Here is a 15090-nt window from a genome sequence, read left to right as displayed (position 1 = left end):
GAATCGTATACATGGAACAAGATTAAATTTGGAAAAGTGACACTGAGGGGTTTTTTTCCTGCATGAGCTTCCCAATATCCATCTGGGCTTTCCAATATCCCTGTGTTATCCTACAATTCAGGGAACAGCAATAACTTTCAATTCATACCATTTAGAGAATGATAGGAAAAAATTTTAATTAAAAAGTTTTTTTCAGTCAAATCATTGCCTTTGGAACTCCTAGGTAGACTTTGTTAAATCAATGGCAAAGGCTGTAATTTTGAAAGTCATGGCCTTTGATCGTATGAATCAAGCCTTTGACAAATAAATAAATATTTGGTGTGGTAGACAGAATAACAGCCCCTCCAAAGATGTCCACATCCTGTTCTAGGAACCTGTGACTATGTTACATTACAGGGCAGGAAGGAATTAAGGGTGCTAATTTGATGACTTTAACGGAATTATTCTGGATTCTCCAACTGGGCCAAATGTCCTTATGAGCAGGAGAGGGAGGCAGAAGAGGGGGTCACAGCCAGAGACAGACCTCAAGAAGCCACATTGCTGGCTCTGATGATGGGGAAAAGGGCCAGGAGTCAAGGCTGCAGGTGCCTCCAGAAGCTGGAAAATCAAGGAAGTGGATCCTCCCCCCACCCTCCAGAAAGGGATGTTAACTATGCCAACACCCTGATTTTGGCCAGCTGAGACCCATTTTGGATTTCTGACCTCCAGAACTATAAGAAAATAAATAAATCTGATTAAGCCCCTGATTTTGTGGCAATTTGTTACAGCAGCAATAGAAAACCAATATATTTGGGTTTGTTTATACTGTGCTGCTTCTATGCCAAAAGCTTGGTTTTCACTACAAAAAGCAAAGCCTGGAGGATTCAAAGCGCAAAACATATTACATCTACTACCAATTTCCAAATTACTCAGAATAAACTAGGGTATCTTAGGATCATCAATTAACCCCAAAATTCAGTGGCTCAAAAGAGTTGCTCACATAAAGTCTGATAGGAGTCTGGCAGCGCTCTACAGCATATTAAATGCATGAAAAGGAAACTCACTGGAAATTAACAATATTTCATTTTCCTCGATTTTCAAATTAAGTATGTATTACTCTGTAATCAGATACAAACTACAAATACTTAAGTCAACAGGCAGTTGCTTAACAATTCAACTGACTTTATGTTTTGAAATCTATGTTCTCTTTCAAGATTCCACATTAGTGTGCAGGCTCTTCCTCCTGTTGGGTTGCCTGGACAGGGTGAAGACCTCCTAATTCCACAAGCATCCCAGCACCCCTCCTTCCTCTCTTCTTGCACACTATTTTTGTAACAGTAGAATATGGATAGGATAGCATTATTTTAAAATATATTACTATACTTTTCTGTTTCTATTCTGTTTCTAGATAGTCTGAGGCATATACCCCTGCCTGGAGATGGGAGGAAAGGCGAGCAGGGACCGGTAAGGAGGAAGGAAAAGAAAGTCATTCATTTCACCCAGGCATATCACCTAGGATTCTGGGGTCTAAGGTAATGAAGGAGCCTTATGAGCTGGATTTGTTGTAAGAAAGAGATTTCTCAATTGGTTTCTTTCCCCCCATTCTTCCCTAGATTATCAGGTCTGGATACTAAGTTTCTTAGTTTATTCTGTAATATAGAGAACACGCCTCTGACCTATGAGGGAGGCTGTGACATAGAGGAAGTAGAGAATTGAAGCCCACACCTCTGCCCCGAGGGATAATGGACAGAAGAGAGACTGATGAGAGAAGGGGAATGGGGTGTGATCTATTGATCCTGATGTTTTAGCAAAGTTGAGAAAAATGCTTTTGCCCAATTTGACCTGGACTCACCTCTCAGGTACAGCCTTAGGGAGATGACCACCTGCACAACCCAGAGGGAAAGCCCATCACGGTGAGCTCAGGTGCTGCAGGACCAGGGACACAGCTTCCAATTCCTGTGCTGTGCCCATGATGGGGAAGCCCCGGTCTGTTGTATAGGATGAGTGGCAGAAAGCCAAGGGTTTGGCTGCTGAGCTTACCTGCTGCAGGGACAAAGTGGCCCACACCTGAGGCACCAGGACGGCCATGGCACCATTGAGAACTGAGGTGAAGCCAGGTAAACCAGGAAGGAACACGACATCCTCCTGACGGGGCCAAAGGGGAGACCAGGTTACTGATCACTCCAGCCAGACTCCCACCACCAGCGTCCACGGGCTGTCAGGGGAAGGGAGCTGGCTGCTGCTCGGCAGTCACCAGTACAGGGGGCACCTTTGACCTTCCTTTTTCCCTCCTAGCAAGGACTGTCTTCATGTCTGGCCCATATCCCCTCTGCACCTCCAACTATCAGCACATGGACTCTCACCTGGTGGCTTTTCCCCAGTCCACTGCAGGCCACAGACCAGAAAAGCCAGGAAATCAGTGCCCCAGGAGCAACCTATGATCAGTGGTGATGGGAGGTGAAGAATAAATCTCCCTCGTGCCCACCCCACAGTGAGGTAACCGAGGCTCATCCTGTCTTTCAGGATCCTCAGTGGGATGGGGTCTGTTGCCCCCAACGTCATCCGCTTGATAAAGCACCTCTTACAGGCTATCCTCTCTTCCCTGTTCCCATCACCTCCAATAAACTGCACTCAATCTTTGTCTCAGGGTCTATTTCCTAGGGAACCCATACAGCAGTCCTTCCTTCCACATCCATCCCAGCAGTAGAGGCCTCTTCCTCCTCTCTTCTCACAGGGCAGGAAAGGACTAACATTCTCTCCATCTCCAGCTATGACCTACCATTGAAAGTCCCTGACCCACGAACAGTCCCCCTTCCCAGGAAGAAGGAAGGATGTACAACCAAGAGGCCTCTCCCACTACCCTCCCAGTCCCCCAGAGAGACCAGATCTCAGTTCAAGGGTCCCACCAGCCCTGGGAGCCCAGGCAGTGTCCTGGGTGGCAGCTCACTGGCCTGGGCACTTCAGTTCAGGGCGGTGCTGCTTCCTGTAGTCTGCTTGGGAGCATATTCAGGAGACAGGAGCAGATGTTTGGCTCCTGTCCAACTCTGTTCACATCAGCCAATAGTAACACAGCACAGAGAGGCTGTGGGGAAGCAGGAAGGGCGGAGGCTCTTGCCCAGCAGCTGGGAACAGCCATAGGAGGCGCCATCTCCACTCCCCAAGAAAGGACAGAGGGAGAGTGCTCCTGGGTGACTTGCACACGGTGCCTGTGTTCCAGGGTGCAGGCCTGGGTGGGTCAGCTTCCCAGACAGATCCCACAGCCCAGCGCCAGGCAGCCTGGCCCCCCTGGGAGGCCTGGAGGAGCTGCAGGAATTTCGGTCTATCAGAAAGGGAAGGGGTGGGACCCAGTTGGCTAATCCATGGCCCATGGCCTCCTCCTGGACTCATGGGGCATCTCTAATGCTCTCTCCAATAACACTGGATGTGTCCCCAAATCCTGCTCAGCACAGGGCTCCAGAGCCTCTACCTGTCAACAGAGTTGGTACCTGAGATGAAACCCACACACCCCCTGTCCAGACCTGTGGAGTACGGCAGGGTAATGGGGCAACCAAGTTTCCAGGTGTTCCGGGGCAGCCTGTGGGTGTCAGGGCACCGGGACTGCCCTCCGCACAGAAGAGCTGCCTGTGGTCCCAGTTCTCCCCGGCCCCACCACGCATCCTGCTGCCTGAACTTGACGCCTCGTCAGCTGAGAGGTCCCCTCACACCCTCAGCCTTACGCATTCAGCCCTGCCCCGCAGCCTGGGCTCTCTTGTCCTCCATGAAGGGCAGTTACAGTAGCTCTGAGCGCAGACTTGCATGCTCGCCATGGTTGCTCCCCATAATGCACTTAATGTGGCTCAATTTCCAATCTTACTGATTCACTCCCATCCAACAAATTCATGGAGACCTTCTGCCTCAGACACAGCACCACTGAGGGGACTAAGTGCTCCGGCCCTGCATCTAGGCCGCCTGGCTCCCCAACTGACTCGTTCGACGACAGGTAAATTCACGTTTCTGTGTCTCAGTTTCCCCTCCTGTCAAATTCAGAGAATCACAGTACCCCTCTCACAGGTTATATGTGAGCATTCAATTGGCTACTACATGAAAAGTGCTTAGAACAGTGCCTGATGCTAGTAAGTGCTCCACAAACATTCACTGTGTCAACATGTTCTAGCACTGGGGATGCAACTCCCAATAAGCTCCTTCCCTGGGGAGCTCCAAGTCCAAGTGTGAGAGATGGAGGAGTAAACTCAGTGACAGAGGGAGTGCTCATTCATGCCCAGTGCTGGGCACATCACTTCCCCTCTCTAGGCTTTGTCTGTAAAGTGAGGGAGAAGAAAGCGCTGACACTTAGTAGTAGGAACACTGAGGCCAGTCCTGTCACTGACAGTGCTGGATTCACGCAGGCTCTATCTGCACAGCAAGCCCATGCGGTGGGCACATTTAACTTTTTTTTAAAAACCTATGAGCAAATGGAGGCTCAGAGAGGCACAGTGACTTTGAGGTCACACAGCTGAGAGGATCAGTGTCCACACTGTGTTGTTTGACCCCACAGCCAGAGATCATGCCAATGCCCCCTCCTGCCTCTCTCAAATACATTTTCTCATTTCACTGGATCTTGTAACAGCTCTGACAGGAAGCTAGTAACCCCGCAGAGAAAACTGAGGTTTGTTAAGGAGATGGACTTGGGCAAGGCTGGGAAGCAGCCCTCAGACTACTTAGGTAACTTGGGGCAGTTTCAGGCACAGGGTCCCCAGGCCTGGGTTGAGAGCACGCTTCCCTGGGGAGGGCTCCATACTTTGATGAAGGGTCTATAAAGAGTCCTGGAGGGGCTGTATTCTAACTGGAGCTCCCCTTGGCATAGCCCCTGAAGCGCTGTTAAAGCAGCTCTTACATATGCCTAATGCACTCTTTCTTTTACAATGAAAAGATGAACCAATACCCTGACCACAATGCTTTTATGGTTTTTCCCCCTCTTAAAATGTACATTTTGAAAACTGGAAACTACCTTGTAGTTTGAAATGAACTTCAGTAGAACAGTGCAAGGGGTGACTTGTTAGGGTTTTTAACAGTGACATCTTCTGGCCACTTTTGAGAAGTGCAAGACCAAACCCACAGGAATGACCTGGGCGCTTTGAGGAGACCCCACACCTGTGAGTCTCACCGAGTTAGGTCCACTCTCCTAGTACTTACGGGGTCTTGTTGGCAGTCAATGTCATCCAGAGGGGGCTCCATGAGCCCTGCCACCATCTTCCCTGGGCCTGGGGTGTGTCCCTTCTCTGATCTGGGCCTATTTCCCCACCTGTAAAAGGACCAGGAGAGGCCAAGTCAGCTCTGACACTCCTGGGCTCTGTCATTGCCTTCCAGTCAGTGAAGAAAACAGGGCACCTGGCTGTCTTTGTTTGAATGTGATGTGAAATGGTTATTGGATACCTGAATTCTTCCTTTTATAACTACCAATTCAAACCCTCCCCTTATTTTTTTCTAATGGGAAGTCTGTAGTCTTTCTATATTAACCACCACCTCCGTCACCATGGTCCAACCAGGGATTCGGTCAGGCTCTCCATATGCCAAATTTCCATGATAATTCAATTCATATTGATTTATTATCAAATCTATAAATGGCTCTACATGGTTATGCTTTAAAATAAAGCAGCTATGTTCCTTTCAAAAAGCTCCTGGCGCTATCAAGAGATGTCGAGTGAATTTACAAATGTTTCTACTACTTTTGCCTTGGGTTAGGGATCAGTAGAAAGAAGTTAACTCATCTGCTAAAGCCCATCCATAAGACTGCCAGCTCTGCTCTGAGGTCAAGCCTTTGGAGCCGCTCACTGACTACAAAGACTGAGGCCTCAGAAACCACCCTGCCTTCCTTGTCCTGGGCCTCTCCTGCTCAAAAACAGCAGGTTCCTCACTGCCTGCTGGATTAAATACACACTCCACACTGGCCTTTCCCTTTCAACATCCTCCCTCCCTCCTGACCATCTCTTACTCAAAGCTGCAAAGTCAACTTCTTGACAAGCTTCCCAAACACACACCCCATGTTTCCCCAAACACACCCCGTGTTTCCCCAAGTCAGTGGCTTCGGCTTAGTTCCTGTTTTTTGCTTTCTTTTTCTTTAACAACCGGAATAACCTCTCATCTCTTAACTGTCATCTCTTCAGTTGAAGACCTGAAGGCAGGAACATATTTATTCCTGCCTGGATCCTGAGGGTCTAGCTCAGTGCCTGGTATGAAACAGTCAGTGAGAATTGTTGGGTCCAACTGAGTGCACAAAGGTCTGCTGTGAGGGAGAGGAGAGGAGTCCCATCCCAGTTGGGAACCTCGTGTGGAAAGGGAGACAAATTGCTTCTGGGCCTGGTCGTCAGCTTACTCATCTCCCATTAAAGGCAGAGGGAAGCGGGGAGGTGCTTACACAGTTAACCTATGACCTGCTTTCATGTAACGCATCCAACTTCCAGCAGCCCTCAAAGGCCATCACTCTCCTCACTTCACAACGCTGCACTGGTTATCATCTCCCAGCCAGGAAGTGTCAGTCCTGGCCTCCAGCCTTATTGGACTCCTCCGTGCTCACCCAGCAGGAAGTGAAAGGTACTACTCACACCTGAAGCTGTATCTGCTACCAATGATTCCTAGGCTGGGATCCTGGTGGGGCCAACCAGCCCAGCAGATGACAGCACTGTGCCCAGGAAGGCAGTTTATCTGGGCTTCAGCTACATCCACAGGAAAGCAGCCTCCATCAGGGTCAGACATCCCCAGGCAATCACCCCAACTTCCCCGACAATGGCTCTTGTCCTGTGTTGAGAATCTCAGGGATGTTCACACGCCCTCAAGCTGAGTATCCACCTTCTCCACCTCTCTAGGGTTCTCTCTCTGTCTCTCTGTCTCTTTCTCTCTCCCTCTCTCCCATCCCCTCCTCTGCAGGTCTTCTGACACTGACTTAGTGCAGAACCTCACCTCTCCCCAGGACCCCTTGACCTCCCTGCTGCTTCTATAGTAATCTTTCTCAAACAAAGTCACTCTACTTTCCTCCTCAAACTTTCAAAGGCTGACCATCACCTTCAAGATAGAATTCAAATTCAGTAACTTGATACACAACTAACAGTGATATTCAGATTAGTTAACAACCTGCACAGTTTTTCCTTAATATCACTGGGCATGAACCAATCAAAACAAACTCAAGTCAGGGTCCTGCGCTGGGTCAGGGTCCTGCAGGCTCCCTGAGGGCTAGACATATACTCTCTAGTGGCTGGGTTGTAGGGAAATCCAGGGGTCCCTTCCTCCAGAGAGGTGCCAGGGTTGCAAGGGGCACCTTGGGAACTAGGGTCAGGAGCTATCTTCTAACCAGAGGAAGACATCACACTGTTTTACACCCATGCAGCCTGGCCGGATGTACCCACTGAATGTCAGCTCTGCATACAGCCCATTAGGAACCCACCCTTGCCAAGTCCCGCCTCTCACCACCTCTCCAGAGGCTGTACTTCAGGGACATGAAGGGGCCTCCTTTGCCTGGAACAGCGTTGTCCGTAGCTTGTAGCTCCAGTGTCATCTGAGGACACCCTTCCCAGTCCCAGGCATGAGTAATCGCCTTGTTCATCCACTGGGATCCTGGAACACTGGCTCAGTGCATAATCACACTGGTGGCTGCTCCTTCCCTCCCCCAGTGGCAGGGTCTTTGCCTTGTTTCTCACTGTCCCCACCACCCTAACAAGAAAACCAACAGACAGTAACTGATCGGTAAACATTTGTCCAGTTGAGCAAAAGTGAACCTTAGGGCTTGGGGAGTCCATGTCTATGGCTCAGGACACAGCTATGCAACAACGACTTCATGGCATTTTCTGTATAACCACCAGCACCCACAGCACACAAGGGCCTCCAGTTTGTCATTGTGCACCCTTCCCAATAAGTTTTGAGCACTAGCTACACACACACAGACACTTATATATGTGTCTTATATATAACATATTTATAAATTTCATTCCACTCATGCCTATTAAACTCTTATGTGCACTAAAATTAACATTTTGAACAGTAGAAAACACACATTGAAGCATTTTAAAGGTTGGAATAATGACATACATAGAAGTTATAAGCTTTTCCTTTCACATCTCAATGGGCCATCTTGTGTACCCCACCCTGGAGGCCACTGCTTGGGCTGTGCCCACCCAGCACGATGCACAGGCCCACACTGTAGCCTTTAGGGCCAATATGCACAAAACTCTAGGTTCCAACCAATGCCCAGATGAGATGCTAAACAAAGATTATTAGTATACCTGGAAGCTACCTTAGAGACCATGAAGTCTATACTCTATAGAAAAAGTAAAAATAGAAAGGGGAAAAACCCAGTGCAGCATCCTCTGTGGACAGTAAAGATCTGGAGGGCCTGGGGCAGGGGACACTGAGCAAGTCCAGAGACATTTTTGGTTGTCATGGTAGAGGTGTGCTGCTGCCCCTAGTGGGTAGATGGCAGAGATGCTGCAGACATCTCAAAGCACGTGACAGCCCAACAGTGAATGGACTCACAAAGTCCAGAGAGTGCAAGGTTAGGAACTGTGGTGTGGAAGAAGGTCTGCAAGGTCTGACTGGTCCTGCCCAGTGCTGCTCTGTGAGAGCTGTGTGATCTTGAGCCAATCACTTAACTCTATAAGCCAGGGTGGGGCCCACTGTGAAAAGCCTTCCTGACACTGGAGACCACTGCTTCCCCCTCCACCTCCCAATGCTGAGGCTCTCAACCCTGGCTGCCTGTAAGTAAGAATCTCTGCAGCCAAAGATGGGAACCACTGCCCTAAATCCTGTAGCACTTGATGGCTAACACCTGCTTCCCTGGAGAGGGTCAGTCCACACAGGCTTGAAGTTGCCTGTTTAAAATGCATTTGCATCACCTCTGACTTACTTTCTGCCTCTCAGTATATTTACATGTGAACCAGCCTTAAAGCTCACCTTTACCTATGGGGCTGGGTCTCTTCATCCCATTAGGACACTTTACCCGCCATAGTTCCTCCACAAAAATGGAGCAGATGGACAGATACATGAGGACACATGTACATTTTGCCAGGAACTTTCTGAGCACATAGGTGCCACTGCTAATGTGCCAGTTTCAAAGATAGGCAGCGATAAAGAGATTCTGCAGGTTAAAAATCATTACAAAATAATGTGATTGGTCAGATTGAGATCCTGACCCTCGTAAGCCAGAGGTAGAAGCAAAAATACAAGGGGGAAATTGTTAACTCCAAGGTAAGGCACGGCTCACAGAAACATATTGGCGATTTCTCAGTACACTGTACTAAGTGGGGAGAAAGTATGGGGCCAAAACTCAGAACAGGCCAAGAGCTTTATTACAGACACAACTTTAAAAGGTAACACACAATTGTAGATGCCACTGCTACATAGGATCTAAACAGAGGGAGTTGAGTTCTTCAGAATTTTGTCACCGACAAAGGAATTCACCTGTCACTTTCAAATACCATTTCTGAACTATTCCCAGTAATAATTTTTTTGTGTCCTAGACCCCCCCACCACTAATTCAATAATCTTCATAAAGCCTTATTTCAATACAGTGCTCAGAGAACTCTGAACCTTAAAAACAGTGCAAGACATGACCAAGACTGTTGGTTTCTTGAAAAGCCACATTGGATGAGGGCACACCTGGTGTGTCACTGGGCCCCTGGGTCAGCCACCTGCTCCAGGGCACGGGTGTCCTCCACGGGTGGTTTGGGCACATCCAACATGGTGGGAGAGTCCTTCCTGGGACTCCCCGTCACCAACATCCAGTGGTTCCTCGGCTTTTCCACCCTGTGCGAATCCAGGTGTGTGTGAGCAGCGACCTCTGCTTCCTTTCCAAAATAGGTCCTGGGGTGGGAAAGAATGAACACTGGTGGGAATGCAGAAACAGCGAAACAGCTCTTAGCACCTATTCATTTTATTGCAAAAGCACCTAACTTGGCAGAATGCTATATAAAGCCTTGCGGAGGGGGCTCTAAAGTACAGCCTATAAGCCAGGAAGCTTCACCCCATTTGGGCAAGGCTGTGGGGGGTGGGACCCCATTATGGCTAAAATCCTCCCGTGGTACAGGGACTTGTGTAACAGAAGGGGCTCTAATAGGACCTTTCACGCCAGCAAAGTTCTATGTGACAATATTTCATAATCAAAGGACTTTTTTGTCACACTTTAAATTGGAGCTTCTTTGGTAATATTCACAGCCCCTACCCACAGCATAGCAGTTTGCTGAACCCTGCAACACAATACCTTAAGAAAAGATGCCGGTGGACCACTAGCCCCTGATTTGTGTGGCAGTGATTGATGAGAATTTTGGTATTTGCCTTTAAAGATAAAGAAAGGGCGTTATTTGCATTATGAGTTAAGGCCTACAATTTCCTAAAAGCAAAAATTTGTAAATGTACTATATATTTGTTTAAAACAGATACACATACACACACACACACACACGAATAACCTAGAAGGCAAACCATAATCGACTGATTACATCAATCATTCAAGGTGATCTTGGAGACAATCTTTGACAATATAATATATGTAACAGCAGGTTAAGCAGTGAGTGCCTGCCCCTTATTCAAAACTATAAATGGACTAACCATTTAATCATCACAGTCTCATAAGGCAGATATTATTACCACCCCCATTCTACATGAGGAAACAGAGTTACTGACAGTTTTGGTCATAAAATGCAAGGCAATTCTACAGAGAGCAAAGCTGGGCAAAGGCCAGCTGAAGAGGGGAAATTTGTCAAATGCGTGTCATTATGGACCATGAGTATATCGTACATGCAGGAGGACAGAACCTCATGACCTGGGTCCAGTGCAGAGCTCAGGGGAGAAGCACACTGTGTCTGGGTGATTACTGTGACCTGTGACTGGGGATCCCTTCCTGGACAGCCACCTTAGCTGGCTAACCCTCTGTAATTCCACATTCTCCCAATGACTTCTATTCTAACAACTCCTTACTCTGGATGCCTTATGAATGAGTAGCAAAGCCTCTGGCCCTCAAAACAGCTCTGTGCCGACCAGCCTGGCCTTCCCACCAGGACCGCGCCCTGGCTCCCATCCTGCAGGGCCCAGGGTCCTGAGAAAACGCCCGGCAATGAGAACAGAAAGATGCTGCCCTGTGGGACAATCGTGTTCACCTGTATGGCTGCCCCACTGTCTCCTATACTTCCCTAATATTTCCCAGTCTCTTCAGAAATGAGGACTTAACAGAGACCTGGAAGGAAGCAGTGTCAGCATCCTTACAATCTCAGGTCAGGGGTTCTCAGCCCCCTCTCAGGGGCAGGGCCTGGGCCTCAGTATTTTTATAAAACTCTGTAGATGATTCTAAGGTGCAGAGTTGAGAAACACTGATGCAGGATGCTGCCACAGGGCAAAATAGTGTCCTCCAAGCTTGAAATACAAATGAAGAAAAAAAGAGAGAGAGGAAGAACATAGGTGTATAAGGCCTTGAAACCACAACAAGCCTCCCTTTCACAGACAGCAATAAATGCCTCCACTTAACAGCATCAGACATGCATCTGCCTTCCCCGTGCTGTGCTCACCTGGACGGGGAAGCCTTCATACTCGAGGCGAAGCTGAGGGTTGGGGAAGGCAGCCTGCCAGCAGTTCAGGTAGGAGACCTCATCTGTCAGGTACACCTCCTGGAGCCAGGACCTCTTAGATGACTTCAGTAGGGTCCTGTGGTCACTTGATAAGTATAACTGGAAAGGACAGCAAGCAGATGAACTATGTTACACTATTCGAAAATCTGGGAAATAGGAAGCATTCAATTGGCTGACGGCAAGTGTGCTCAAAAGCGATTTTCAGAATCCCTGTTCTTAATGATTGTATGAGAACATTAATTTTTCCTCCACCTCAGAAACACCACTTTGGGTTCCGTATCACCTCTACCTGCTGGTCCTTCCTTGGGATACTAGACTCAATCTCCCTCTCAGTTCTCATTTCTGTCCCTAATCCCCTCCTCTTTTTTAGGACACAAGAAACTGTATTTATTTATAATAAATAATGTTGCATGAAGCTCGTTGTAGAAGGGAAGTGCTCTTAAAACCAACATCTTCATTCATTCCTGAGTCTATGGGGGGCCTATGACCCTCTGGAATTGATATCCACACTTGGAATTTATTTAGGCAACCATTGGCTGCCTGTGACTTTGCCAAGAACCACCCTGTCCTGCCGAAAAGTCCGAAATGTTGGTTCCTTGTTAGCTCTTTATGATCCACCTTCACCCTGAATCTGAAGGTCATTTATGCCTATTTAGATAGATTTTCATAGGCAGAGCTGTGCCACGAGGCACTATGGGGAAGGTACAACTGAATTACTGTCCCCAAGTGTTTTCTGACTCACAGGAGAGATGATAGAGTGTGGTTGTGGGAAGCATCTATGAGCATTGGTAAGGTGTGACTGTTCAGCAGGGCGCACAGAGCTAGAGGAGGCAGAAATGAGAACATATGCTCTCCGAGAAGCTCAGGACCAAGTTACAGGGGCCAGGGTGGAGGCACTGGCACCAGGAATGAAGGATGAGCCAAGGTGTGTTAAGGAGGGAGAGCAGAGGGAGTTGACAATGAGCTAGATATGGGTGGAGAAGAGAGAACAAGGACAACACTGATTCACTCCCCTCTTTCAACAATTTGGTAGTTCCTCTAATTTCACATTTAGAATCAGGCAGCAGCTCACCATTTACAATGTGTCATAGGTTAATTGCCAGAACTGATTTAGTGGTACAAAGTAATAATGATGATAACAACAACAATAATAATGCCACTTTACACAATAATGGACTCTGATTCACTGAAAAAACATTATGGTCCCAGCTATGCCACTCAGTAGCTGAGTGACTTGGAGCACAATAACTTAACCTCCTTGTGCCTCAGCTTCCCCAGCAATAAAACGGGTAAAATAGTGCCTCTGTCATAGACTTGTTTGGAGGAATAAATGAGTTCACATATGTGAAGAGCTTAAGCATGTAGTAAGGTGTAACAACCCCCATTTTATAAATGAGACTCAAAAAGATTAAATAATTTTACCTAAGTCCTGTCCCATAGGTATGCAACTCAGCTGAATTCAAACCCAAATTTGTCTGGTTCTGTTTCACCTCCTAGTCCCCCCAGGCGGAGGTAAAGATCAAAGACTTATGCTGATTTACGCAAAGTTAAGCATCTCATATCAGACAGAAGTTTGAAATTCGACAATAAAAGGTCAAAACAAATTGTCAGATCTAACATTGGTGCCATCAAACAGCTATCAGATTATTATTATATAATCCAATCATTTAACTTACAGGTAAAGGTGCTATAAATTTTTACTTTTGCCTGCTGCATTGAAAACAAGGTTTTCTCCATTTTAAGGGTGTATTTTTGAAATCTGCAAAGTTAGAAGGAAAGAAGCGGCCCAAAACTGCCTGTGAAAAGCTGCAGAGATGGAGCGCATGCCTGCAGAGCTCTCTGTCCACCTCGGGAGGTTACCACTTGCCCACACAGAAAGAAAATGACCAGGCCCAAGTAGACATGCAACATGACGACTCACCATTCTGCCTTCAAATCCCCCTGTGGTCCCAAGGCAAAAGTTTTGCCCGTACCTAAGGACTTGGCCGATGGTCTCTCTGTCCGCACTGTCAGTGAACAACGATTATAATTTAATTTCTCTGAGTGAAAATCATTCTACAGCTCTATTTTTCGTGTGTGCAATTTTGTTTATAATTTTCTTGATAATGTATATTCATGTAACCACACCTAAATTACATCACTAAACAAAAGCTTCAAATCCAACCAGCACCCTACGCCCTGCCTTCCAACGTGGCCAGAACACAGAGCATCCCCATGTGGTCAGTCGAGAGTGGACTGAGCACGTCATGCTATCCTATGCTAAGGAACTGGGTCAGGTGCAGTGAGGTCTCTAGAGAGATCCAAGGTAACACATTTGTAGACATTTAATACTATTTTCCCTCTTAATCCTCTAGGAAATTCAGAAGTTGTCTTCATGTAAATTATCCATATTCAAAATAAATCTAAATTAAAGACTTAGAAGCTATATTCCTGTAATATAAACATGGCTATCACAATTTAGTAACAAAGTAAAAGCAATGTTTTTAATTGTAATTATGTGTCTGTTCTCTAAGGGTTTAAATGCTCATTTTCAAAATCTCCTCAAGTATATTTATAGTAGACAATGAATTTTAAAATAGCAAATCCCCATGTTATGCTACTTTGCATTAAATGATATATTTCTGGTGTAAAAATAACATGGCAACATTAAAAACAATGAAAGTCCTCAAATGAGCTCCAAACACTCTGAGATGTTATTAGGAAAACCCACTTTGCTTCTAGACAGAATATGAATTTAATTCCCTGGATGCAATGCCTTTGAACTAAGCATTTTGAATTGAACACAAATTATCCTGATGTTTAAGGTAAAGAAATGGTAAAGGCCCCCTGATGATAATTCTCAAGGTAATAAAGCAAGAATGTTCATAGAACCTCTGCCTCCAATCAGTCCTGCTCCAATCCCAGGACATCCTTAAGCTACAAGTGAAAACAGACATTTACGATGAAATTTAACATATCTTTACCTCAAAATGACAAAAGTGTTTCTGCCAACTGGGATCTTGGTTGGCGCTGCACTCAGGCCACAGGGCACCTCAAATTCATCACTCAGATGGGCTCTGATCTCATCTGGAGTCAAACACAGGCTCAGGTCCCCGCTGAGAAACAGATCAGCTTCCATCTCAGGATAGTCGGGATTCACAAGCATCACGCTGTCGCCGATGTGAACGTATCCATCCTCAGATACGGAAAGCTGCATCTGCAATTGGAATAAGAGTGTTTCTATTTAAACCATGCAATTCCTTAACAGCCATCTCAGATGGACCTCCTTCCCTTCTTAGTCTAGGAGCATTTCAGTAAGGGATTCACTCAAGTTGCCTCCAATCCTATCCTTCATTTCCCTGCCCCCAACTCGGCTCCAAATGTGCCAAACTGAAGCCCCCCAATAACTCAAATGAAGTACAATGAAACTGATGAAAAAGCACATGGGTTGAGTCCATTATTAATTTATTCAACATTCACTGAAAATTTCTTCAGCACCAACTAAGGGCATTTTACTAATCCCTGTATTAATGTAGTCATTTCTTAA

The 15090-nt window shown here is 46.7% G+C and overlaps 1 protein-coding gene across 3 annotated transcripts in view; it reads right to left on the bottom strand.

The window, feature by feature from the left end:
* Positions 1-7902: 7902 nt before the first annotated feature.
* Positions 7903-15090, bottom strand: part of CFAP161 (cilia and flagella associated protein 161) — a 32947-nt gene continuing 25759 nt past the window's right edge. For all 3 annotated transcript variants that reach the window (XM_081124741.1, XM_081124742.1, XM_081124740.1), the window contains 5 exons: positions 14528-14760; positions 13486-13570; positions 11505-11663; positions 10205-10278; positions 7903-9807 (listed from right to left, as the gene is read on the bottom strand). In XM_081124741.1, coding sequence (XP_080980867.1) covers positions 9612-9807; positions 10205-10278; positions 11505-11663; positions 13486-13570; positions 14528-14760 — 747 coding nt within the window. In that variant the 3' untranslated portion in view covers positions 7903-9611. The remainder of the gene's footprint in view (positions 9808-10204; positions 10279-11504; positions 11664-13485; positions 13571-14527; positions 14761-15090) is intronic.

The sequence above is a fragment of the Miniopterus schreibersii genome, assembly GCF_964146895.1.
Source record: "Miniopterus schreibersii genome assembly, chromosome: 22".
NCBI lineage: Eukaryota > Metazoa > Chordata > Mammalia > Chiroptera > Miniopteridae > Miniopterus > Miniopterus schreibersii.
Note: the sequence above shows the minus strand (reverse complement) of the source record. Positions and strands in the feature narration are given on the sequence as shown.